This window comes from Microtus oregoni, unplaced genomic scaffold (assembly GCF_018167655.1).
Source record: "Microtus oregoni isolate MIOR12 unplaced genomic scaffold, Mior012 000004F_ref0000308, whole genome shotgun sequence".
Classification (NCBI taxonomy): Eukaryota; Metazoa; Chordata; class Mammalia; order Rodentia; family Cricetidae; genus Microtus; species Microtus oregoni.
In genome coordinates, this window is record NW_024543063.1 from 39900652 (window position 1) to 39924492 (window position 23841).

General features: G+C 42.4%; 1 protein-coding gene across 1 annotated transcript in view; it reads left to right on the plus strand.

Annotated features, from left to right (window-relative positions):
* Adamts18 (ADAM metallopeptidase with thrombospondin type 1 motif 18) overlaps positions 1-23841 on the plus strand; it is a 132408-nt gene that overhangs the window by 47695 nt on the left and 60872 nt on the right. The window contains exons 4-10 of the mRNA XM_041650470.1: positions 9218-9500; positions 11492-11685; positions 11925-12008; positions 13337-13496; positions 15449-15554; positions 19689-19826; positions 22382-22535. Coding sequence (XP_041506404.1) covers positions 9218-9500; positions 11492-11685; positions 11925-12008; positions 13337-13496; positions 15449-15554; positions 19689-19826; positions 22382-22535 — 1119 coding nt within the window. The remainder of the gene's footprint in view (positions 1-9217; positions 9501-11491; positions 11686-11924; positions 12009-13336; positions 13497-15448; positions 15555-19688; positions 19827-22381; positions 22536-23841) is intronic.

Consider the following 23841-nt stretch of genomic DNA (forward strand, 5'->3'; position numbering starts at 1 on the left):
ATGTGCACAGCATGGAGGTAGCCTCTTGCATCGGTCTTCGTCTTCCACTCTGCTTGGGTCAGGGTCTCTTGTTTGGCCACTGCCTATGCCAGGCTATGCATATGAACCTCTGGGATTCTAGAGTCTCTGCCATCTGGGACCTCACTACCATACCCAGCTTGATGTGGGTTTCAGGAATCTGAACTCTGGTCCTCACACTGAGGCAGCAAGCGTTTTACTCATGAAGACTTCTCCCCAGCCCCCAAACTGCAAATTCTAAATTTCCACCTAAATAGCATTGTGAGTCCCATTAATATTGAGAAGAAGGAACGGATGGGAAATGCCAGTGTTTTGTTAAAATATGCATTGCCTTTACCTACCCCAAAAAGTACAGGAGGTGTTTTTCCCTTTGACAACAAGAGGGAACCTTGAGCGTCTCTTTACCTTTGGAGTATATGTGCACATTGAAGGTCTGCTCGGGTCAACTACCTTTTGCATGTGCAGTTGGCAGAAGTTTCTGTTAGGTCTCCTAGAATTAGTTACTTTATAGAGAGTGGAGCGAGCTCCCAGTGCGGTCATCTCAGGGCACATCAGCAGATGTCCTCTTCTTGGCCCGAGCAGGATCCAGATGATCCCACTTGGTCTCACCTGGGATTTAGTAAACAGTTTTTGATGACTTGCTTCATCATCATCATCATCATCTCTCTCTCTCTCTCTCTCTCTCTCTCTCTCTCTCTCTCTGTGTGTGTGTGTGTGTGTGTGTGTTTACATTTACTGAGAAAGTCACGGCATAACACCCTGTGGTTGAAGTTTGGCTTCTTTCACTCAGGCAAGCCCTGAGTTCTAATACTGTTTAGGAGAGGAAAATTACAAAAAGATCAGCAGACACTTAGAACATCTGAGGCCATCGAGGGAAAGCAACGACACTTATGCTTCACCTGTCAAGTCTGTTATCCTCTTCATCATTTTCCTTAACTGTTTATCTTTGTGTCGTTCCACCCAACTTCCCTCAGTAAATTCTGTTGCTTCTGGACAGAAATCTATAAACATCCTCATCCCACAGCCCGTATTCCGTTGAAGACTGCTATCGCTTTTTTTCTGCGAACCTGTATTTCTCTCCTTCATTTCCTTCGTCTCCTGCCTCCAAATCACAGATTTTTGTTTTATACCGATCCCATTTTCTTAAACCTTTGGCTTACTCTGACCTGGGGCCTCACCTTTAGAATAGTATCATATGGGTTGGGCACGGAATCAATTATCTGTTCTTTACTGCTATGGTTTGGACAAAACCATGTGTCTTTTAAAAGTATGACAATATAGGCTGCCAGAAAGTTGCCCCAGGGGTTAGAAGCCCTTGTTAGTCATGCAGGGGGCTCCAGCTTCAGTCCCTGGCACCCTCATTTCAGTTCACAACCATTTGTATCTGCCATCCAGGGGATCCAATGCCAGCTTCTGGCCTCCAGAAGGACCACATGCACACATGACCAATAGACACACTTGCAGGCAAAACACCCATACATATAAAATAAAATCTTTTTGAAAGGTTGAATGAATAACAATCTTGGTTAAAGTTTGTAAACAATATTCTTTGAAAATTAAAGGTTGAAAAAAATTATTGTGACTAGAATAAAAATTAAAAAGCATAGGAGTTTTCCCATTCCTGAAGCCTCTTCCAGATTACCACACAGATGTTTATATTAATTGTAAATGCTCAGCTGATAGCTCAGGCTTGTTACTAGCTAACTCTTACATTTAAATTAACTCATATTTCTTACCTATGCTATCTGTGCTCTGCCATGTGGAGTGCAGCCTGTCCACCTTGCTTTTCCTCGTATCTCCTTGCATCTCCCCTAACTCCGGCCTTCCTCATCCCATCATTCTCAGTTTGACTTTCCCACCAACTTTCTCCTGTTCAGCTAGTGGCCAGTCAGCTTGTTTGTTAAACCAATCATAGTGGCGTATATTCACACAGTGCACAGGAGGATTATTACAGAACAAGAAAGTGAAAACTCATTTGCTGTCAGTGGCTGCAAATGTCCATGCTAGGTCTTTGCCAATATTTTTCCAGCCAGGCTTCTGCAGGCCGACAGGTTGTACCTGTCAGATACCTCAGTAAGAAATCAAAGTGGAATGATACTCCCCATGGAGCTGTACTATTACCATTTCAAGAGATTCACTTAAGATCTGCATTATCTTCTCATCTGGATCGCTGGCTCAGTTGTAGCACATGTCATTAGTTTATTTAGGTCTTTTAGTTTCCGAGGGCAGTGTGGTAAACAAAATTGCTGAAGAAGTTTGCAACTTCCTAATTTTCATTGATCTCTAAGGCTATGCACACTGAGCTCTTAATTATGCCCATGTTGCACACCTTTAATGCCTTTAATCCCAGCACTCAGGAAACAGAGGCAGGAGGCTCTCTGAGCTCAAGCCTAGCCTGGTGGACAACAGAGAGAATTCCAGGACAGCCAGGGAAGCACAGAGAAACTGTCTGGAAAAACAAAACCAAACCAAACAAAACGAATAATGTACTCGGTCACCGCTTTCTTTGGCGTCTTCCATCTCCTCTAACCTTAAAATCTTCTAAGAGAATGGAAATCTGATCATCAGGGAAAGCACATGTGTATTTTTCCTTGAAGATTGTGTGTGTATGTGTGCACACACGTGCACATGTGTGTGAATGCACATGTGTGAAATATATGTGTACTATACATATATATAACATACATACATACACATATAGATATACAGCTCGTTTTATTGATTAAAGGTTTGATTAAAAACATGAGCATCACTTAAAAGAGCTACTAATTCATTTTATGATTTTAATCTCCAACTTTTAAATTGTTTTCTCTTTTTAATTTTGCTTCTTTTTAAATTTTTTTCTTGAATGCAGGGCTGTTTACATGCATTTTGTCCTGCCTCACACTCAAAGTTTTCAAAAAATTTTATGGGCTTATATTAATTATTTGAAATAGGGAAGGGTAAAGTATCAAAATAGGATATTGATCTGTGATTCATGTGCACTTTATTTTTTTAAATTTATTTATTTATTAAGAATTTCTGCCTCCTCCCTGCAACAGCTTCCCATTTCCCTCCCCCTCCCCCGATCAAGTCCCCCTCCCTCATCTGCTCGAAGAGCAATCAGGGTTCCCTGACCTGTGGGAAGCCCCAGGACCGCCCACCTCTATCCAGGTTTAAATTTAGTGGTCAAGTCTATCTTTTTAAAACTGAGAAAGATACAGTACTAGTGCAATCCTTGCATGCTGGTCTTTCTTCAGAGTCCGGTAAGGGGCGCCACTCCCAGGTCATCATCTCTGTCTCCTTTGGTGGAGGGAAGAGAAGGTTGGGTATTGATCTTTCTTTTTCCATTCGTTTAACTTTGTTTTGTTTATCTCTTTGTTACTTTGAGAAATTCTTCAGCCTTCAGTAGTTTATGACATTACCAGCTCAGTGCCCTGGAGACCTCTCCTGTCCTCTCTACCCTAGGACACCTAAGGCTGTCTTCTTATCTGCTCTGTAGGCCACCTAAGTCTCAGCCTTCTTCCTGCTTGCCCCTAGTTTTTCACTTCTTAGTTCCGTGATGTCATTCCCTCATCCCACCCAGAGTGTCTCTGCTTGCTGTAACGCACACTCTCTGTTACTCCCAACAGAATCCTCCCAACTCCATTCTGCATGATAATGGATATTTTATTTTCATCTGTGTTTTCTCTGATAAATTAGAAGTCACAGGTAACCATGGTCCATCTTATTCAGAGTATTTAGACAAAATATTGCATTCATTTAGTAATTAAAAAAAAGCTTCCCACACTTCACATGTATCTTTAAACTATAGTGTGTTTCTTTGGTTAGATTACATTGCTTTTCATCAGATAGGAAAGAAATAATATTCTCTAATTATCTAGGACTGTGCAATTCCTGTTTTGATATAAAGAATTATTTCAGACACTTCTCCTTTGCCCTTTGAACTGAAGTGTGTAGGCTCAATGTGTTTGTCCCAATATAGGCTCATGGGCCGAGTGGGCTGTCTGCTGAAGACACAGCACCTGGCTGCCTCCTGCAGGAGCTGAAGGGGTCTCTGCAGAGGGGTCCACTCCAGACAAGCTGGAGTCTCGACTTAGCCTTAGAAGAGAATATGCGGATGATCCAATAGAAAACCCGGCTGGAATTGATTAGGAGAATATTTTAACACAGATTTAAGCATGGAGATTGATATATAGAGAAGCAATCAGGGAAAAAGTAAGACCCCGCTTATGTGGGGGGTGGACTTTTTAAGGGTGAGTCCCACTTGAGTGTCTGAGCAGCACCCACAAACTCAATTTGGGTATCTTTTAAGTTACTGCTCAAAGGATTGCTAAGAACCCCACCTCACCCTTTCTTGATAATTGAGATTAGAGATTGGCTCCAGGGGTGCCTTTGATGGGATTAAATCTGATAAGATAAAGTCATGGCTTCCAGGGGCATCATGCATTACTTTAGTGTAAATGGGTTTTGAGAGACTCCTGGAAAACTGAAGCCAGGGAACACAGAGGCCTTCAGCAGGAATTCGTGCTATTTTAACCCCCTCACTTACAACATCTCTCCAGAAAAACTACGTTGCTTCGCAGCAACTGTGCTGGCGATCATTGCCTCTCAACAAGCAAGAGGTTTTAACTGGACTCTGGGGATAGAGGCTCCTTTTCCTCTCTACCTCCACTGAATTATCTGTATCTTTCTGTCCTGCCTCGGGATGACTGTTTTATAGCCGTCTCGGCATAGAAATGTCCCCTATGCCTTTGAGCAGCCCAGAATCTTCATACAATAGAGAGAGAAGAGAAAACTTGCAAACCGGTCTGTCCAGTCAAGGCACTTAAGTGGCTTACAGGATATTAGTTGAACCAAGCTAGGAAGTTGGGAAAGCTGGAGGGCTTTTGAGGCTTTTAGCTTTCCTGCAGCTAATGCCTCTGTCTGGGGAAGGCTGTAAATGGTGCCTTTTGTCTGCACGGAGTTTAGAAGAAGGGCCAGTATGGTTTGGAGGAGGGGGCTTCTGCACCGGAAATGGAGACCCCAATTCCACCTGTGTTTGCAGCTTTCCCTTCACTTTTCAAGCCTGGTTCCTTCCCATTTCCTAATGGCCTGCTGTCTGCCTAGTCTCCCCTCTGACACACGCTTGTTGACTAAGAGACAAATGTTTGTTGTTTGTTAGCATGAGAATCGCCCAGAGGATTCCTGTATGGACCACCTGATCACAGATGTATTGTATTGGTGTGGGAGGATTTGGGTTTTAGTTTCTACTGGAGAGAGTTGGTGAGACTACTGTGTCTTGTGATCATTTGGAAAGGGGACAAGGTAGTTTCCAGCTTCCCTGAGGACAGGGCTTAGTAGCGGGACACCAGCGACTAGCTGTGCCATAGAGTGCCTGTGTCTGAGATACCCACGGGTAGTGGAGGGAGTTACTAGAACACATCAAATGAGGAAAATGAACATGAAACAGTCAGGTGGTGAGAAAGTGTTCAAAGTGCGAAACAAGTATTCTGTTTAGAATAGGGTGGAGAGGGACAGAGGACAGATGAAGCCAACAGGGACCATGCAGGTTTGTGGAGCTGACAGAAAGACCACAGCCCGCGATGTGTATGTTGATTGATGTTTGATGAAAATTTTGTCTGGTGTCAGGGACGAGGTAGAAAGTGTCAAGATTGAAAATGGAAGTTTCTGGTAACATTGCCTGAGCTAGATGTAGGAGGGGAGGGCACAGCTGATGCATGTCTGATGATGGACAGCATTCCTGGGATGGCGGGAATTTGTTTATCTCAGTTTTTATACACTTATATGTTCATATGTGAGTGGGCACATATACATGTATGTACATGCATGAGAGGCCAGAGGACATGCTCAAGTGGCCTTCCTCAGGAGTCATCATTGGGTTACTTGAGGCAGGGTATGGTACTGTCCTGGACCTCACTTGGCAGGCTGGCCAATGAGCCCTAGGGATGCCACTGTCTCTGCTTCACCAGCGCTGGGATTACAGGGGTGTGCCGCTGTGCCTGCTGATCTTTTATTACAGTTCTGGGGCTCAAACTCAGGTCTCCGTGCTTGCATGGCAACCACTCTAGTGACGAGTTATCTCCCCAGCCCGATATCTCTTTTTATACAATTGATTCTCTTCTCTCGTGATCTCCATGAGGGCACAAATGTAATCTCCTTTCCATTGACTGTGTGTTCCTTTTGTGAACACCAGGACCTAGAAAGGGTCAGGAGGACTTAGGTGCCCAGTGTGTGCCTGGTGAATGAAGCCATATTTTTATTGTTCCCATGCTCGAAATATCTCAATACCTGTAAGATATATGTGTCAGAAGTCAGCAGACTTTTCACAGGACGGAGAAATCGAAACCAAATAATATGTTCTGGGTTTCTTTTAGGAAAGCAAAGTTTAACTCTAACAGAGTTAAAACTGTGTTAAACTAAAACCAAACTCTGGTACCAGTCACCCACCCTGCTCCACAGCGTCCTACAGTCCTACAGCCCGGGAGATGTGCTGACTTTGTATTCCTGTGTAAGCTGCCCTCACTCCAACACCCCTACTTACCCAGTCAGCTAACCACATGCTTTGCAATTCCCTGCAGTGTTGTGTGGTGTATGCCCTGCTTATTGTATGATGTATGGCAGATGCTCAATGAGCATGTGTTGGTTCAGTGAGTCATCATTATCAGCATCTGAATCACTGCAGCCTAAAAAATACAAAGGACTTCTGCCAGACTTGTTTTGTTGATGTGGGATGGCCTTCTCTATATGTGTTGCTTTTATTGGTTAATGAATAAAGCTGTTTTGGCCTATGAAAGGGCAGAATATAGCCAGGCTGGAAGAGATATAGATATATAGAAAGATAGGCAGAGTCAAGGAGATGCCATGTAGCTGCTGAAGAAGAACCCAGACCCTTTTTGTTAAGTCACAGCCTTGTGGTGATACACGGATTAATAGAAATAGGTTGCTTTAAGATGTAAGAGCTTGCTAGAAATATGTCTGAGCCATTGGCAGAACAGTATTGTAATTGATTCAGTTTCTGTTTGATTTTGGGGCTGGGGGTGTCAGGAAACACCCCCCAGGTCTCCGTTTACATTTTGTCTCTCTTTGCAAGGTGGTCAAGGCAGGTCAAAGCCTCCCTTATTGCATGTGAAGAGAGGAGCTCAGTCATTGGTTCATAACTTGTTTGTACATTCCATTTGAAAAAAAAAAAGGAAGAGGATCCAGTGACTTACTAAGCGTGTGTGTGAGCTTCCTGCTGATGCTCATAGGCATCACATCTGAAGGCCTCAATCAGTGCTTCTTAAACTCTAGTGGGTATGTGTATGTGGAGTCGTGGAAGTCTTGCGTGAATGATTCACAGCAGATGAAGTCCTGAGTGAATGGATCATTGACTTGGGCAAGGCCATGTTAAGAACTCTGTGCCTCAGGCCAGTACAGGTCAGACTTGGAGTTGTCAAAGGCTTCCTGTGAGCTGAGTAAAAAAATGTTGGGAGTGTGTGACCATTGCGTGTTTACAAATGATCGAGCAGTGTGTACAAAGGTTAGCAACTAAACCTTCCTCCTCAGAAATGACTGGAGCCCGAGCCTGCTCTCCTGCAGACCCTCTACTGACATTCGCTAACCCCTCTGTCTTTGCTGTACTTACTGAAAGCTCTGGGGTTCCGGGTTGTTGCACAGTGGGTAAGCCTCCATCAGCGCTTTTCTGTCCCTAGGTCTCTGACTGTCCTTTCTTCATTCCTTCACCACCCCAGCCTGCTTCTAAGACCTCATCATGTAGGATGCAGTGCGTACTAATGGCCCAGTGGTCTTAATAAGAAATACAAATCCAGATTCAAACGACCTGGGAAGAGACCATAGAGCTGTCTCTACTCACAAGCTCAAGAGCAAAACTGAAGCTGCTGGTTCAGTTTCCACAGCAGACCTGGGTACCCTGGGTATGAGCCAGAGGAGAGTAGCCTGTGCTACAAGCCAAGTGCAAGTCATGGCTACATGTTTGGTAGGGCAGTACATGCATTATGCCGTGGGCTTGGAAGGTATAATTGTGACTATGGTTTATTGGTGCGTATCCTTTCCTCATTTCACAAACACATCTCTTTAGGATAGTGCAGCTCATTGGACTCACTAGACCTCTGATACTTAGAGGCAATTGCATGCCCCTTCCCCAGCCATCCTAGCAAGTCCTCCCACTTCTTTAGCATTTATGACATCAACATGGCATGGCTTCTTCTTACTACACAAGCCATGAACTGTTTTTATATTCACCACTCCATCTAGGGTTCATCAGGGTCTATCAGCCAAAGTCATCCAAGGAGGACATCCCTTAGCTCAGTCCTTCAAAAACACTAACATTGTCAGGCTGGAGCCTGAAAGGACAGCTCAGTGGGTACGAGTGCTTGCTCTAGAAGCTTGAGGGCCTAAGTTCAAATCCTGGTACCCATATAAAAACCTAAATATGGCTTTCTGTATCTGCAATCTTGGTACTGTAGGGTTGGAGATAGGTGGACTGCTGCAGCTCACTCCTTTTGATTCAGTAAGACCCTGTCTCAGAGGGATCAGGCAGAGTGATAGAGCAGGATGCTCAACATCCTCCTTCATTGGCTTTCACATTCATGCACGAAGCATACACACACAAACACATACACACATGTACAAGCATGTGCACAAATAAATCAATAAAAACATAAAATATTGGCAGCCCAATTAGAAAGCCTAAGGGTACATGATATATTGGAATGTATATCCCTCTACTACCATAAAATACATTTTAAAAGTAGTTGATGGGCTACCACTGATTTAGAAAACAGAGCACCAACTCGCTTAGTCTTTTGTTGTCCCCTTTGTAAAACTGGAGTTATAACTGCAGCCCATCATGCTGCAGATAAAAATGGCAGAACAGGGCCAGTAAGATGGTTCAGCAGGTACCAGTTCAAGTCTGATGACATGAGTCAATCCCAGGGACCCATGTAACAGAAGGAGAGAGCCAACTGCCTACTAGAAACTGTCCTCTGACCTCCACATTCAGGAATGCACACCTTATATGCACACATACACAATGCATGCATACACATGCACACTCATGTCCACACACAGGTATAATTTTTAAAAAGGCACACAGATATCAAGCATTTTGCACAGTGACTCTTCATAGGAAGTTATCCATGCAACGATGCCAAGAACCAACCCAGAAAAAGACAACGCATGGAGTCATGAGTGTGCTCTTTGTGTTTGGCTTTTTTAGTCAGGTCTGATAAGGACACGAGACAATGAATTCCTCATCTCACCGCTACCTCAGCTGCTGGCCCAGGAACACAACTACAGCTCGCCTGCAGGCCACCATCCTCACGTCCTGTACAAAAGGACAGCAGAGAAGAGGGTCCAGCGGTACCAAGACTACCCTGGCTCCTTCCGGACTTATCCTGGTCACTCCCCAAGTCACACTCCCCCTGCTTCCCAGAGCCAAGAGACAGAGTACCGCCATCGAAGGTGGCAAAAGCAGCATTTTTGTGGACGACGCAAGAAATGTATGTAAGGAGACTTTCCTTGTCTGTTCTGAAGAGGCCCTCGCTGGGTAGTCTTGGGGGCAGCTGGGTTTGGCAGGTCAGTGAGGCTGTACTGAATTTGTTCTCAGGTGCTGCCTTATCACAGGATTGGTAAACTCCATGCTGAAGGAGCAACTCTTCTCGGTTCAGTTAGGAAAGATGGAGATATGGGTCCCTTTAGCCTTCTTTAGCATCTCCTATTTTTAACCAAAGGTCCTGATCTTATCTTAGTTTCTATGGTCTAAGGGAAAACACCCAGCTTTCTATAGTGGGGGATAAAAAGCAGAGGCAAATGCACAACTGATCATTCCTTTTAGAGACACAAGAGACTTCCCAAGAACCTCTCAGGAAGATTGGCTCCCGAAGGCAAGTTGACAGACAGCAGGGGAGCTCTTGGGCATGCCCTGTGAGCCAGTGAGTGGTAGAAACCTAGAATACCAGCACTTAGAAGGCTGAAACTGAAGAATTATGTGTCAAAGCCAGGTTGATCTGTGTAATGAGCTCCTGTTTCAACAAAAACCATTCTATTTCCCCTCCCCCAGTGCTGGGGTCAAGTTCAGTGCCTTACCTATGTACAGTAAAGCTCTGAACCAGCCACACCATATATCTAGTCTCTTTTGCTCTTTTCTAGACTAAGCACCAGATGCAAGTTTGCATTTTCTAACAACTATGTTCAAACCTAGTTTAAGGCAGACATAGTGATTGTATGCTTGTAATTACAGCACTCAGGAGCTGAAGGCAAGAGAATCAGGAGTTCAAAATCATCCTTGACTACATAGGGGCTTCCAGCCTAGTCTGGGCTCCATGAGATTCTGCCATTAAAAAAAAAATCAAAAGTAAGAGCTGTGAGATTACTCAGTGTAATGAGAAACTTTTTCCATAGGCACGAGAGGCAGAGTTCAGATCCCCAGCACCCATGTGAATGCTGGCTTTCCCTCCCCACAAATTCCCTGTAATCTCTGCACACTAGGAAGGCAGAAATGAGATCTGATGGGCAAACTGCAACTAGACTGGCTGAATTGACAAGTTCCGGGTTCAACTGAGAGACCCTGCCACACACACACACACACACACACACACACACACTAGTATACAGACACACCATACACTCATACATCTGTTAGCAAGAAATTAAAATAACAAGAGTTTAAAAACAAATTACTTTTAGTAATATTTTCTCTAACTCAGAACATACGAAATACTGTCATCTCAAATTATGAACAATATCGCAAACCGCTAGGGAAGGATTGAATTTTCTCTTTCATACTGTATTCTGGAAATGTATTTATTTACTCTTATGACTCAGAGCCAATCCTTATCACCAAATTTCCATCAGAAATTGTTTGATCTGTACGTAGATTTCCTCAGATTCAGTGCTGAAAAGGTAGAGTATAGATACTTCATTGTTTCGAAGATGTTTGCATTTTTCAGGGACCAAGTTAAACAGTGCATTCTTTTTATTTGGTGAAGTATCTGATCCTTGTGTTCGCAGTTACATTCCACTCACTTGGTAGCCACAGATGTCAAGTGGGTCACACACTGCTCAGTACAGACAGGTGGGGGTTCCTCACACAAACGGGAGCTAGCGAGCTGGATATGAGATAGTGTTTCTGCCATCTCCCTTGGCTGTTGGCGTTACAGAGTCAATGTATTCCCCAAATGAGATTTTTTTTTTCTCCTTCCCTCATTGACATTTGTTGACCTGCCCTGTCTGCCAAGTAGAATTGTAGCTTGTTTTCTTTAACTTACCTCTGAGCATTTTTAACATTTCTGAATCTACCCACCTGTCCACCTGTCCATCAGCCCACGCATCCATACATCTAAGCATCTGTTGACTGAATCTCAGGTGCACAGCCTCAGGGCATATGGCAACAGGGACTCCTAGTGTCACCTCCCCACCTTCCTAGCTTTCTCAGCCTAGGTCACCCAGATTTTTCTGCTGATCTTGCTTCCAAATGCTCTGTCTCCTGCAGATGCCCCCAAGCCTCCTGCAGAAGACACCTATCTACGCTTTGATGAATATGGGGGCACAGGGCGGCCCAGAAGATCCACTGGAAAGTCACAGAAGGGTCTCAATGTTGAAACCCTCGTGGTGGCAGATGCGAAGATGGTGGAAAAGCACGGCAAGGGTGACGTCACCACGTACATCCTCACAGTCATGAACATGGTAAGGGCATTGTCAGGAGCCCTCTTAGTATCCCCAAGACATAGACTTCCTTGTGTGGGTGGAATGGCACACACTTAGACACATTTTTTATTGTAAATTTTGAATTTTGAGAAATCACTCTTATAGATGCATATGTCTGGTAAAATTAAAGCCTACACCCTTATCAATATGTCTGATTGATTCTCTCCATGCAGGACTGTATCTTTAAAAGATGTTTATGGCTTTAATTGTGTCAACAGGTTTCTAGCTTGTTCAAAGATGGGACCATTGGAAGTGACATAAACATTGTGGTTGTGAGCCTAATTCTTTTGGAACAAGAACCTGTAAGTGGCAAACTTCATTTATTCATTTGTTCTGCTGTTGAGAATGTATTATTAGTACCTAGTATGTACTAATACATGAATCTCATATTTGAAAGTATGCCAACTATCTCCTCAGAGAAAGTGCTGTCTAATAAGGATCATTGAGCTAAGTCACCACAAAACATATTTTATATAATAATCTAGAAAAATATTCATAGATGTGTCAGCAATTTTATGTAACTATTAAATACATATATAACATTGTTAGTATACAAAATGTAAAATACTCCATATTAACATGTAGTCCTTATGATAAAGGTGAATTTGGTCATAGATTTTAGCGTTAGTTAGATTTCGTAGGTCAAGTGTACTAATTAATATTAAGGTGGATACATAAGTATATTTTAAGAATTTACCAGAAGGAATCTATCATAAAATTCCTGTCGTAAGTCTCTGGTCTCCCAAGCACCAATTTAGGAATGGCAAAGAGTAAACAAGGGGCCTTCAACTGCCGTGACTTGATTATGGCGAGGTACATGACACAGGAATTGTGCAAATGGTGAAAACAGAACATACAATAATGTGTCAAATTGCATGGTACTCCCTGCTCTGTAGTGTTTTGACCTGTAAGCTGTATGTTCCCCTATGATCTCACCAATCAGACAGATGATTTTTCAAAGCCCCTGAGGCTTTTCCTCTTCAACTCTAACCCCAATAAAGAAAGTGAAGAGCAGAGAGTCGAGACAAGGGGAAGAAAATGGATCTAATTACCCAGGTGTGTGGAGTGACAGAGGTTTGCACTGTGTGAAGTTAACCTGGGATTTTAGAGAAATCAGGTGTCTGTTGTTTGGGAAACAACTGGGCTTTGGTATGCTAGACACACTCTGCTCAAGGATACTGAAGCCAGCAGCGCCCTGATTCACTGACAAAATTTTATTGTCTATACATTTGACTTGACCCAAGTCACTGGTTTAGCCCAAGCAAACATTTTGATAAATGATTATTTTAAGTTATAGTCTCTTAAGTACCAAACTTCACAGAGAAGTAAGATATGGATATTGTCTTTGTTATGCTTTATCGAAGAAACTATTAAACTTTAATATGAATAAATATATCAATAACAAAAAATGTTTTTTTTTATTTTGAAATACTGAAAATTCAAGTTTACTTTAAAATTTCTATTAACCTAAACTATATTTGTTTTTTTTGGTAGAGCTTGGCTCCGTAAGTTCTTCTACTGATAATTTCCCCTAGAAACACAGTGCCTCTGCATTTGCCTTCAGAACCACAGAGATTCAACCTTCTTCAGGCACAAGCCCCACTTCCTAATCTCTGCGCCTTTTCCATAGGGAGGATTGCTGATCAACCACCACGCAGACCAGTCTCTAAATAGCTTCTGCCAGTGGCAGTCTGCCCTCGTGGGAAAGAATGGCAAGAGGCATGACCACGCCATCCTCCTCACGGGATTTGACATCTGTTCCTGGAAGAATGAACCGTGTGACACGCTAGGTATGGTATGCCCAGGTCTCTCACGCACACCTGTTAGCTGGAAGCATGGAATGAAAGCTTTCCAGGGGATTCAGGGCCCTCTGGAGTCCTGTCAAAGAGACCTGACGTGCTCGTGTGTCATTTACTGCCCATGAGAACTGTGTCATTAGGAAATGATGTTGCTGTGTGGATGTCGTAGAGTGTACTTACACAATCTGAGATGCCTGGGACAACACTAGACACTATCTTCCCAGGAGACCACTGTTATATAAACAGCCCCTGTTGCCTGAGGTCATTATGTGGTGTGTGAATAGATCTGTCTTTATATTGTGGAGTCGCTTCCTTGATCCATGGTGAATGTGTTCTGCTTTACTGAATTCACTATGGCATGGAGGGTGTGTATTTTAATCAATTGGTAATTTTCTTTATTGCCCAAATGGATGACCAATGAATTGAGAGAGGCATTTGATTAAACACATTTTAGGTCATTCTATAAGCACCTGGCCACATAACCGGGAAGCTGAAGAAAAACTGTTAGATGTCATGGTATCTCGCTCTGTCACCAGTTACCAGTGTCTTCTTTAGCAAGCTCGTTGACTTTAGGTCTCCATTTTTGGAAGAATGGAAGAATCCAGCATAAGATCAATATCTTTAATCACTTGCTGTTTTTCCAAGCTGATTCAGTTGCTATTCGTAGGAGCTGGCCCTTTGGTCTTGGATGGATTGGGCTCTTCAGGTCAAGGTCTGCAAACGTTTTCTTTGGAGGGTCCCGCAGTAAATAGGCTGTGTGCTGCAGATGGCTGCTACTGACATCTGCAATGGGAGTGAGAAACCAGGCACAGACAGTGTGCAGCCCATGAGTGAAGCTTCGTCTAACGAAGTTACCCTGGGGAGACAGCCGCAGACGAAAGTATAAACAAAGGCTTGAACACAGCAAATGTGCCACCAGGGAGCAATCCCTGATCCGCCCCACAGGTCACGCTCTTTAAGGAGCATGTTGTATAGGCTGAAACGTTCGCATTTGCCTTGTGAATATCCAACCCCGGGACTATGCTGCCCAAAGTAAATTGAGTCATCTTCCTGAATCTCATATGCATATTTTGAAATGTATACACACACAGGCAAATGGTACATGTGCAGTATAATATATGGTATTTAGAAAGCACCATATATTAGAAAACACAGACTTTACATGTCCAAATCATAAATAGGACTGAGAGCAAGACTGGAAACAGTCAGCTGGACACCCACAGACCAAGTCAGCTTCACTGTAGCCACACAATAACCAAATACCCCTCCCTTATCTAGCGTCTCTGCGAACTCTATCACCCAGCCTACACTCTGGCACTCTTACCTCTGTCACGTGGCATAAGTAACATGTTAGTTAAGTAATGATCATCCATAACACATATGTGCCTGCATATTAGACTTCCTGGATGATCTCACGGCTAGATGGAGGTGGATGCAGCCAATTCACAAGGATGTATTCAACTCTACATGGGCACCAACCCTTGTTCTAATGGTTGTTAGATCTCATTGTTAGGAAGAAGAAATTCTGCAGCTATAAGATTGGATCAAGATAGAACCAAAGAATGATGGGAGTGGTTGTGTAACTGTCCTTGCAGGGATGTGACTTTGGAGAACGGGGCATTTGTCATTGTGAATGTGATCTGCCCATGTGACCTGGGCATGTTTGTGTTTCCTGCTTTAGAGAAAGATCAGGAGAGAACTGGAAAGTATATTCCACACTTAGACAGTAAGGCCACTCGTAAGTTAACGTTATACATTGGTGTAACGCTCAGTATATCAATTTCTCTGATTCTAGTAACAAACTTAGGTAAGTCATATAAATGTCTGGGACATTAAAGACATTCAATATGCTTCTGCAAAAAAACCCTTAAATATGTTAATCTGCTAAACTGTATATGTATATATCCAATTACTGTTAATATTTAAAATTGATCTTCCAATAGGATTTGCTCCTATCAGTGGAATGTGCAGTAAGTACCGGAGCTGTACCATCAATGAAGACACAGGACTTGGCCTTGCCTTCACCATTGCACACGAGTCAGGGCACAAGTGAGTGACTTCTCAGTTCACTACTTCCTATGGAAACTGGCTAAGTAACTCTTTGGCCTGCCTCTAATGATCTAATCCAATACATGGGATTCATCTTGTATAAGCTTCCAATTGTAGACTCCAAAAAGGGCTTGGGGTTGGGGAGATGTCTCAGTTGCTAAACTTTCTGATGCACAAGCATATAGACATGAGTTTGACCCAAATAACACACACAAATTAAAAGCCAAGTATAGTGGTACATGCTTGTAATCCAAGTGTGTTAGTATTGGCAAATTCCAGGACAGTTCTATTGGTGTGAATAGACACCATAGCTAATGCAACTTATAAAGGAAAGCATTTGATTGGGGGCTTGCTTACAGTCATAGACACTTAGTCCTAGATCAATATGAGAGAGGCATGGCAACAGGTGGGCATGGCCCAACGGCAGTAGCTGAGCGCTTAGATTTTGATAAACAGGCTGAACTCATAGAAAAACAAGACTGGACCTGGTGTGGCCTTTTGAAAGCTCAAAGCCCAGTGACAAACCTCCTCCAACAAGGCCACACCTCTTAATTCTTCCCAAAGAGTTCTACCAACTGGTGACCAAACATTGAAATATATGAGCCTGTGGGGACCTTTCTCATTCAAACCACCATATCCAGAAATATGGAGACAGCTTCCTAACCCTAATGCTAATCCTAACCCTAACTGGTTTCACCCTGGAAATCACTGGCATCCTAGTCTACTTGGTGAATTCCAGGACAGTGAGAGACATTGTCTCAAAGCAAAACACAAAAACAAAAAAAGTGAGCAATCTAAAAAGAATGATGCTCAAGGTTGTCTTCTGACTTCCATCATTTGTTCTCTCTCTCTCTCTCTCTCTCTCTCTCTCTCTCTCACACACACAAACACACACACACACACACACACACACACACACCAGTTCACTAAGCACCAATAATTGCTATCTGTCTTTTCACATCATATATTACATTGGTTGAGGTCTCAGGTCTGCAAATGGACCGCACATTGCTTACCTGATTCTCTTGTCATCTAGGTGTCTATTTTCATTTGGGTTTTGCTTTGGTAAAGACACTTTAAACTCCTGCTGGTTTTTTCCCTTTGCGTAGTGAGCACATTCGCCTCCACTGAATCATATCCTTCCCCCCATTTTTAACTTTAATTATGTGGCAGCAACCTCTCAGTACATTTTCCTTGCTGACCTTGAGTTTGTGACCCTCCTGCCTTAACCTCCCAAGTAATGGGATTACAGACCTATGCCACCCAACCCTCAGAACAGCTTATTCTCTAAACAAAACAAACTAATCCTGGCGGCATGTAAATCTACCTGCCTAGGGCAGTAATATACTGAACAGTTTTCAAAATACTGGCTATGAAAATTTTAATCATTCTTGATTATGAGCAAAAGTTATCTGAAACCAAAATCTGATGCTTTGGTTCAGGAAAACAAATCATAGTCTTCAGGTAGGGTGGGAAAGAGGTGTCAGGAAAGAGAAGAATGGATGTTAGGACTAGGGAGAGAGATTAGTAAGGCTTTTGCTCTGCAAGCTTGAGGATCTGGGTTCGATCCCCAGGTATGGAAGTGTATGCTAGTTATCCCAGGACTGAGGGAGGTAGAAGAGAGAAGATTGCTGGGGCTCAGTGGCTGTCCAGCCAAGGCCAGTTCTTGAGTCTTAGGCCAATGAGAGAGACTCTATCTCAAAAACCAAAGGTGGATATCACCCGAGGAGCCATAACAGAGCTAATCTTTTGGGTCTCCCATGTCTGTGCACACAGGTGTGTGCGTGCATACACAGTGAACAGATGTGAAATACATTCTTAGGATCAGATCTTGGTATGTGGTCCTTTGACATGAAGCTGGTGAATCAGATATGTGTTGAGATTTGGGGAAAAATAGTCTTCCAAAAGGCTACTAAATAAAAGTACTTTCGAAAATGTAAAACTTTGAAATTCAAAATTGAGTTCAAATTGGGTTCTTTTTTGCTCAAAAATTTTTAATGAGGCTCTAATTAAGCAGCCCTCCCTCCCTGAACAATGGCTTTAATCTCCCTGCACCTCACTGGCTCTTGTGGAATTCCTGCTCTTTATTCATAGGCTTCAGCGTATTTAGAAAGAATGTCTCCCAAACGAACCCCCTCAACTCCTTGTTTAGGCAAAAAGAGATGAATTTGGCAAAGCAGAGAATACAAACATGCTTTTGCCAAATATCTTACGATTAATAATTCTGCTTGGTAGCAGTCACCTGTAAATTCCGACAAGTCCATTGATAACCATCTGGTAGATAGCCACCCTTCACTTGCTTGATAAATTGGAAGAAATGTTTGAAAAGAAACAGCTAGATAAGCCCAGCTCACTGAACACCTTTCCTATGGATATAAAATCCTCATTTGTTAGAGCCTACCTACCTTGAAAAGATAGCTATATAATGATATTATGCTTCCCCCATAGAACAAACCCATTTATATTATTATGTATTCTTAAGAGACAGATTTTATTTCTTTAAATAGTCATATTAAGAACAATTTAAATTCATGATAAATCATATAAATATCTCTATCTGCTTTGCCTCTTTTTAAAGAAACGTCACAAAATTCATTAGTTTCCTGAATATTTTCCTGAGATGATCACAGAAGCATATTGTACCGCTTTCTAAGACAACATGAGACGGCATCTTTGCTCTGCATACTAAGAGATGGAAAATCATTTAGGAACAATGTGCATGATCTTTAGGGAATGTCAAAGAGAGCATCATTGTTACAGGCAGCTGTGAGCCTCCTAATGCCATGCCTAATGCCATGCGTGTTGAGAAACCAACAAGTTTTCTGGAAGAGCAGCAAGTGCTCCCAAACACAACTATCGTTCCAGCCCACCACACAATACGTTTAAAGGAGATCCTTAATGCTTGTTTTTCTGAAAAGGAACTGTTCTAATGTCATGGAAAGAACGGTGTTCAGAAATTGTTTACAGTGCACTGTGGCAGGCTGAGCTCCAGGAAGTCAGGTTTTATGTTATATGTTTTGAACGGAGTTTTTATCATTACCTTGTAAAGATCTTTATTTTTATGAAGGTATTCAATTATAATTGGAATTAAGGAGTTTAGCTAACTGGCTGCTTAACATTGAAAGGAAGATTTATATCATGCTAGCTTTATAATAAATATCAATATAGGCCTTAGAATTACCTTCTCACTGTATCCACCTCCTCCTTACTCTCAACTTCCAAGCCATAGCTCTAGGATTGGTGGGTGATAGGAAAAAGAAATCAGCTGTTTTGAATTTTTAAAAATTGGCCATCTAAGATTTAGGGTAGTTGAGAATTTTTTTAAACATTTGTTTATTATTTATTTGTGTGTGCATGTGCACGTGTGTGTGCGTGTGTGTATGCATGTGTGTGTGTGTGTCTATGTGTTTGTGTGTATGTGTGTGTGTATTTTCTAGCAGTCAGTTTTTTCCTTCCATCACGTACTTTTCATGGATTGGACTCAAGCAGTCAAGTTTGACCCCACGTATCTTTAGCTGCTACACCATCTTACTGGCGAGCAGATAAACCTTGCTTTGACTTTGTGGCTAATAAATAACAAAGTCTTGAGTATTCTTCAGGTTTTTTCTGTAGAAAATTTGCAGTAGGTTTTTGTAACTTGTTTTGTCACTGACTCTTGTCGCCCACCTGGGTCTGCTGAGTCTCGGTGCATTTTTCTATAGTAGAAGGCCACTTGTTCATTTCCCAGCCACCCAGACTCCCAAAATAATCACACAGAAACTATATTATTTAAATAATTGTTTGGTGCATTAGTTCTAGCTACTTATTTGCTAACTCTTGCATCTTAATTTAACCCATCTCCATTAATCTGTGTATCACCATGAGACTGTGGTTTACTGGGTAAAGTTCCAGCGTCTGTCTCTGGTGGGGCTACATGGCTTCTCCTGACTCTACCTTACTTCTCTCAGCACTCAGTTTAGTTTTCTCTGCCTAGATCTATTCTGCCCTGCTCTGCTATAGGCTCAAGACAGTTTCTTTATTAACCAATGGTATTCATAGCATACAGAGGGGAATCCCACATCATTTTTTCAGATTTTTTTCTGGGGCTGACCTGGAACACGGGCTTTCAGAAGGCGGCTTTCCTTTGCCTTTCAGCTTTGGCATGGTTCATGATGGTGAAGGCAACCCCTGCAGGAAGGCAGAAGGCAACATCATGTCACCCACACTGACTGGAAACAATGGGGTGTTTTCATGGTCTTCCTGCAGCCGACAGTATCTCAAGAAATTCCTCAGGTAAGATGGATAAAATCCTGGGGATTGTGCCGCATTCTGTAGCAGTGTTAAGTAGACGTGAAAACAAATATCCAAGCCAGGCCTGGAGGGATGGACAAGTCATTGTGACTATTTTGGAGGCAGAGACAGAATGACTGAAAGGTCATGGTCTGCCTGGACTACAGAATAAGTTCAGGGCCAGCCTGAGAAATAAAAAGTAGAAACGAAGCCTACAGATATTGCTCGTCAGCAGAGTGCCTGCCTAGCATGCATGAACCACCAGCTTTAACCTCTAGTGCCACAAAATCAAATGATAATATTCCTATTATGATGCCATTGGTAGTTATAATGATATAATTATTGTTGAAAATCTACTGAAGACCTATTACAGTGCTAGATTCCCTCCACATACTACCTCACTAGGCTGGCAAGATGGCCCTGTAGGGAAAGGCACCTGCTATCAGGCATGACTACATGAACTCCAGCCTAGGGGAACCCCCCAGACCACACTGACTCGTCAAGTTGTCCTCTGAAGTGCACACTCATATTGTAGCATCCTTGTGATTGCATACATGCACGTGCATACCCACAGGCACACACAAATTAATGTAACCTGAAAATTTAAATACACACACACACACACACGAATGACTTTATCCTCTCAGCAATCCTATTTCTATCTTCAGTCTAGAGTTGCAATTGAGTTTTTGAGAGGTCAGCTGTGCATAAAAGTATAACAGTTGTGAAGCTGTAGGTGTAAGATTCACACTTAGATCCATTCTGATGCCGAGGTCTAAGATTCATAAATTATCTCCGTATTAACTTTTAAGACTCCTAGGTGTATAGCCTTTTTACTGTGAGTAATTATTTTAATCTAACCAACCAGCTTTTAGCGCTTAGGAGAGCCCAGTGTTTGGTTTAAATTTTAAGGATGAACCTAGGGCTGGAGAGATGGCTCAGTAATTGGTTCTCTACAGCCATGTTGGGTGGCTCACAAATACCTGTTGCTCCAGCTCTGGGGGACCTGACATCCATTTCTGACCTGTGCAAGTACCTATAAATGGAGACATATATGCTTAAGTAAAAAATATTAATAAATCTTTAAAAAAGAACTCTATTCTTAATGACATGCATGCATCTATATCTTTTTAGTCCATGTTGACTCACACATGGACACTTGGGTTCTTATTGTTCCCTTTGACCAGATATTAGTGGAAGTTTCATTGCAAATTGATGTTCCTAATATGTTCATTCCTTTGCTACACTATATTAGTTGGAAATGTTCACAGAATTATCAACATTAATCAACAAGGAAGATTAAATGTGAGCATATAAAGCTGACTGATGCCTAAAGTATAGTAAAAGGAAACTGATAGATGTTTGCTAATTTATCATAAGCCATGCCCCATATATTTTTATACTAATTTTAGATTCAGTATTTAGGGGTGACAATGTCTTTTCTACTTCATGTAAGTATGGAATCAATACATTTTATAAATCGAGGTTAACTCCATGTGGATCGACTTTCTGTTCATGAGGTTGGTGCAGTTCAGGGATTTGGGTAGAATAAGAGCAACAGCAGCAATTGCCATTGCCTTCTCTGTTGTGTTAAGGACATTACGTTTTCTTGTTTGAGCCATGTTACAATCCTTATGGGAGTCATCATCATTAAAGAGGTTTACAAGAATTATATAAAGTCATTATGGATGCATGGTTGATAGTACCTCCATGTATGGCCTCAAAATTGCATTTAATATTACACACTAATTAACCTCTCAGTGGTGGTACTGTTTGATTATGTAAGTAAATGGGGTAAGGTGATTTTTTAAAAATACCCATGCCATGTTCTCAACACATTTTACTTCCAGGCACCCCATAGGGAAATTTTCTGCCTTATGCCCCGATTCTAAAGTTTATTTTATAGGGTGCTTTCCTGCATGTGTCTAAACTGCCCTTGAGCGTCTCGTGTGGTAAAGGATGACTGTGAACTCCCAAACCCCTGCTTCTACTTCCTAAGTGCTAGGATTCTAGGCCTGGAACAGCACACCTAGAACCTTCTGATTCTTTCTGGATGTGACTTTGTTCATAAGCTTATTTGAGGCAGAGCACATCTTTATTTCTTCTTGGTCCTGTCTTTAAGAAGCACAGTATTATTTAAAACCCCATGAGGACAGATATCCTCTGTACACAGCCCAGTTTGTGCTTTAATTCCTGAAGCTAATGTTTGCCCGACAGTAGGCTCTCGGTAAAAATGCCCAGTGTTGTTGAATGAGACTGTGGAGAGGAGATTTTACTTATATTTACATTTCCCATCTCCTACCCAATCCTAAAGCACATTGGCTAGATGGCCAGAACTTCCAGCCCCCTATAAAACCCTTTATGACTGTATGCATTCCAGCCTTTTTAGGCAGGACTCGCTCTTTGCAATAAAATGTACTTTTTAACTCTAAACACATGCCTGCTTCTCTAAGCACATTCTATGTTTCTTTGCATGACTGCACTCACTGAGGTGCAGTTTTTAAATGGAAAGGTTACAGATGAACAGGGCTGTTAATAAGGATGTGTTATCAATGCAGTACACCACAGGCTGGCTGTCTGGTGGATGAGCCCAAGCAAACAGGACAGTATAAATATCCGGACAAACTCCCAGGACAGATTTATGATGCCGACACACAGTGTAAGTGGCAATTTGGAGCCAAAGCCAAGCTGTGCAGCCTTGGGGTTATGAAGGTATGTTTCCTCGTGATTTCTAACTTGCATTAAGGATGTGCCATGTGCCTGTGTACCTACCAAAAGGATAAACATTTGGTTTGCTGAGGCCAAAGGTTAGCATCTGGGTTATCTCTAAAATGTCATTTGTTTGGCATGATAATTAAGTGGTAATTTTCCTGTCAATGACTTATCCAGGCTTATCCCCCATAGACTCTGCATGCCTGGTTTAAATACCAGTTGTCTGCGTCCTTGGAAGAAAATTCCCCCCTTCTTACATGCAGGCTTTGTTCCTTGAAGCAGAGCTAAGAATGCTTGCTCCTGCTAATCGCGGTTTTTGTCTTGTTGCGCTTTTCAAGTGATGAGCTCACAGTCACTATCACATCAATAAGTGCCATGTGCCCTTCATCGTGTAAGACAACTATTGCAGGAGACACTCCCCTTGACACCAGAAAGCTGACAGCCACTTTAATAGTCTTAGCATGCTTTCTACATTGACTCCTGGAAGCAAGATTACAGCCCAGATAAGTGAGAAAATGCAAAACTCCAATTTGCAGAAATAAGAGAGGCCCTGTTGCACTCTTTCAATAGATTCATTCCTGACAGCATTGCAGTCCTAACATCAAAAAAAGGTCCCATAATTTTAAAGTTAGTTCATTCCAGACATCCAGTGGAAAATGTTGAAGTCTTAGGTACTTGGACCCATGGGCGATAGGAAAGTTGGTCACTTTTCCTTTCTCCCCTCCCCCACAAAACCCCTACTCCTTTCACCTCATCCCCCTATGCCCCCTATTGCTCCTTCTCCATCACCCGCATTAGTAGCAGCAGCAGCTCTGCCGTCCTAACTTCCGGCACCACCATTCCCAGCAGTTTCTGCATGACCCTCTGTCCTACATGAGACATTCCACGGCAAGATTTATTGTATTTGACCTCCATCTTCAAAACCACTTTGAAGTAAAAGTTATTGCCCCCCTTTCACCTACATCCCAGAGAAGGTATCCAGCTTGCCCAAAGCTACAGAACTCTCAAATGATCAAATATAAACAAAACAAATCACCCACGTGGAAGTTAAGCCTCTGCCTCTCCTTTGTTGGATACCGGTTTCCCTTAACCTAACAGTGCAACAGCCACTGTTGTGACTTGTGTGGTATCTCTGTAGTTGTAAGCACACACAGCCTTTCAGTAAGTCAGCTCACCTATAAAAGTCCATTCTTGAGAACTAATATCCAGTCATAGGCTTGATATGGAGCCATAAATTAATATAACTGCAAGCATTACTATTAAAAAGCTAATCCTCGCTTCATTCTTTGGGCATATCCTTCACACC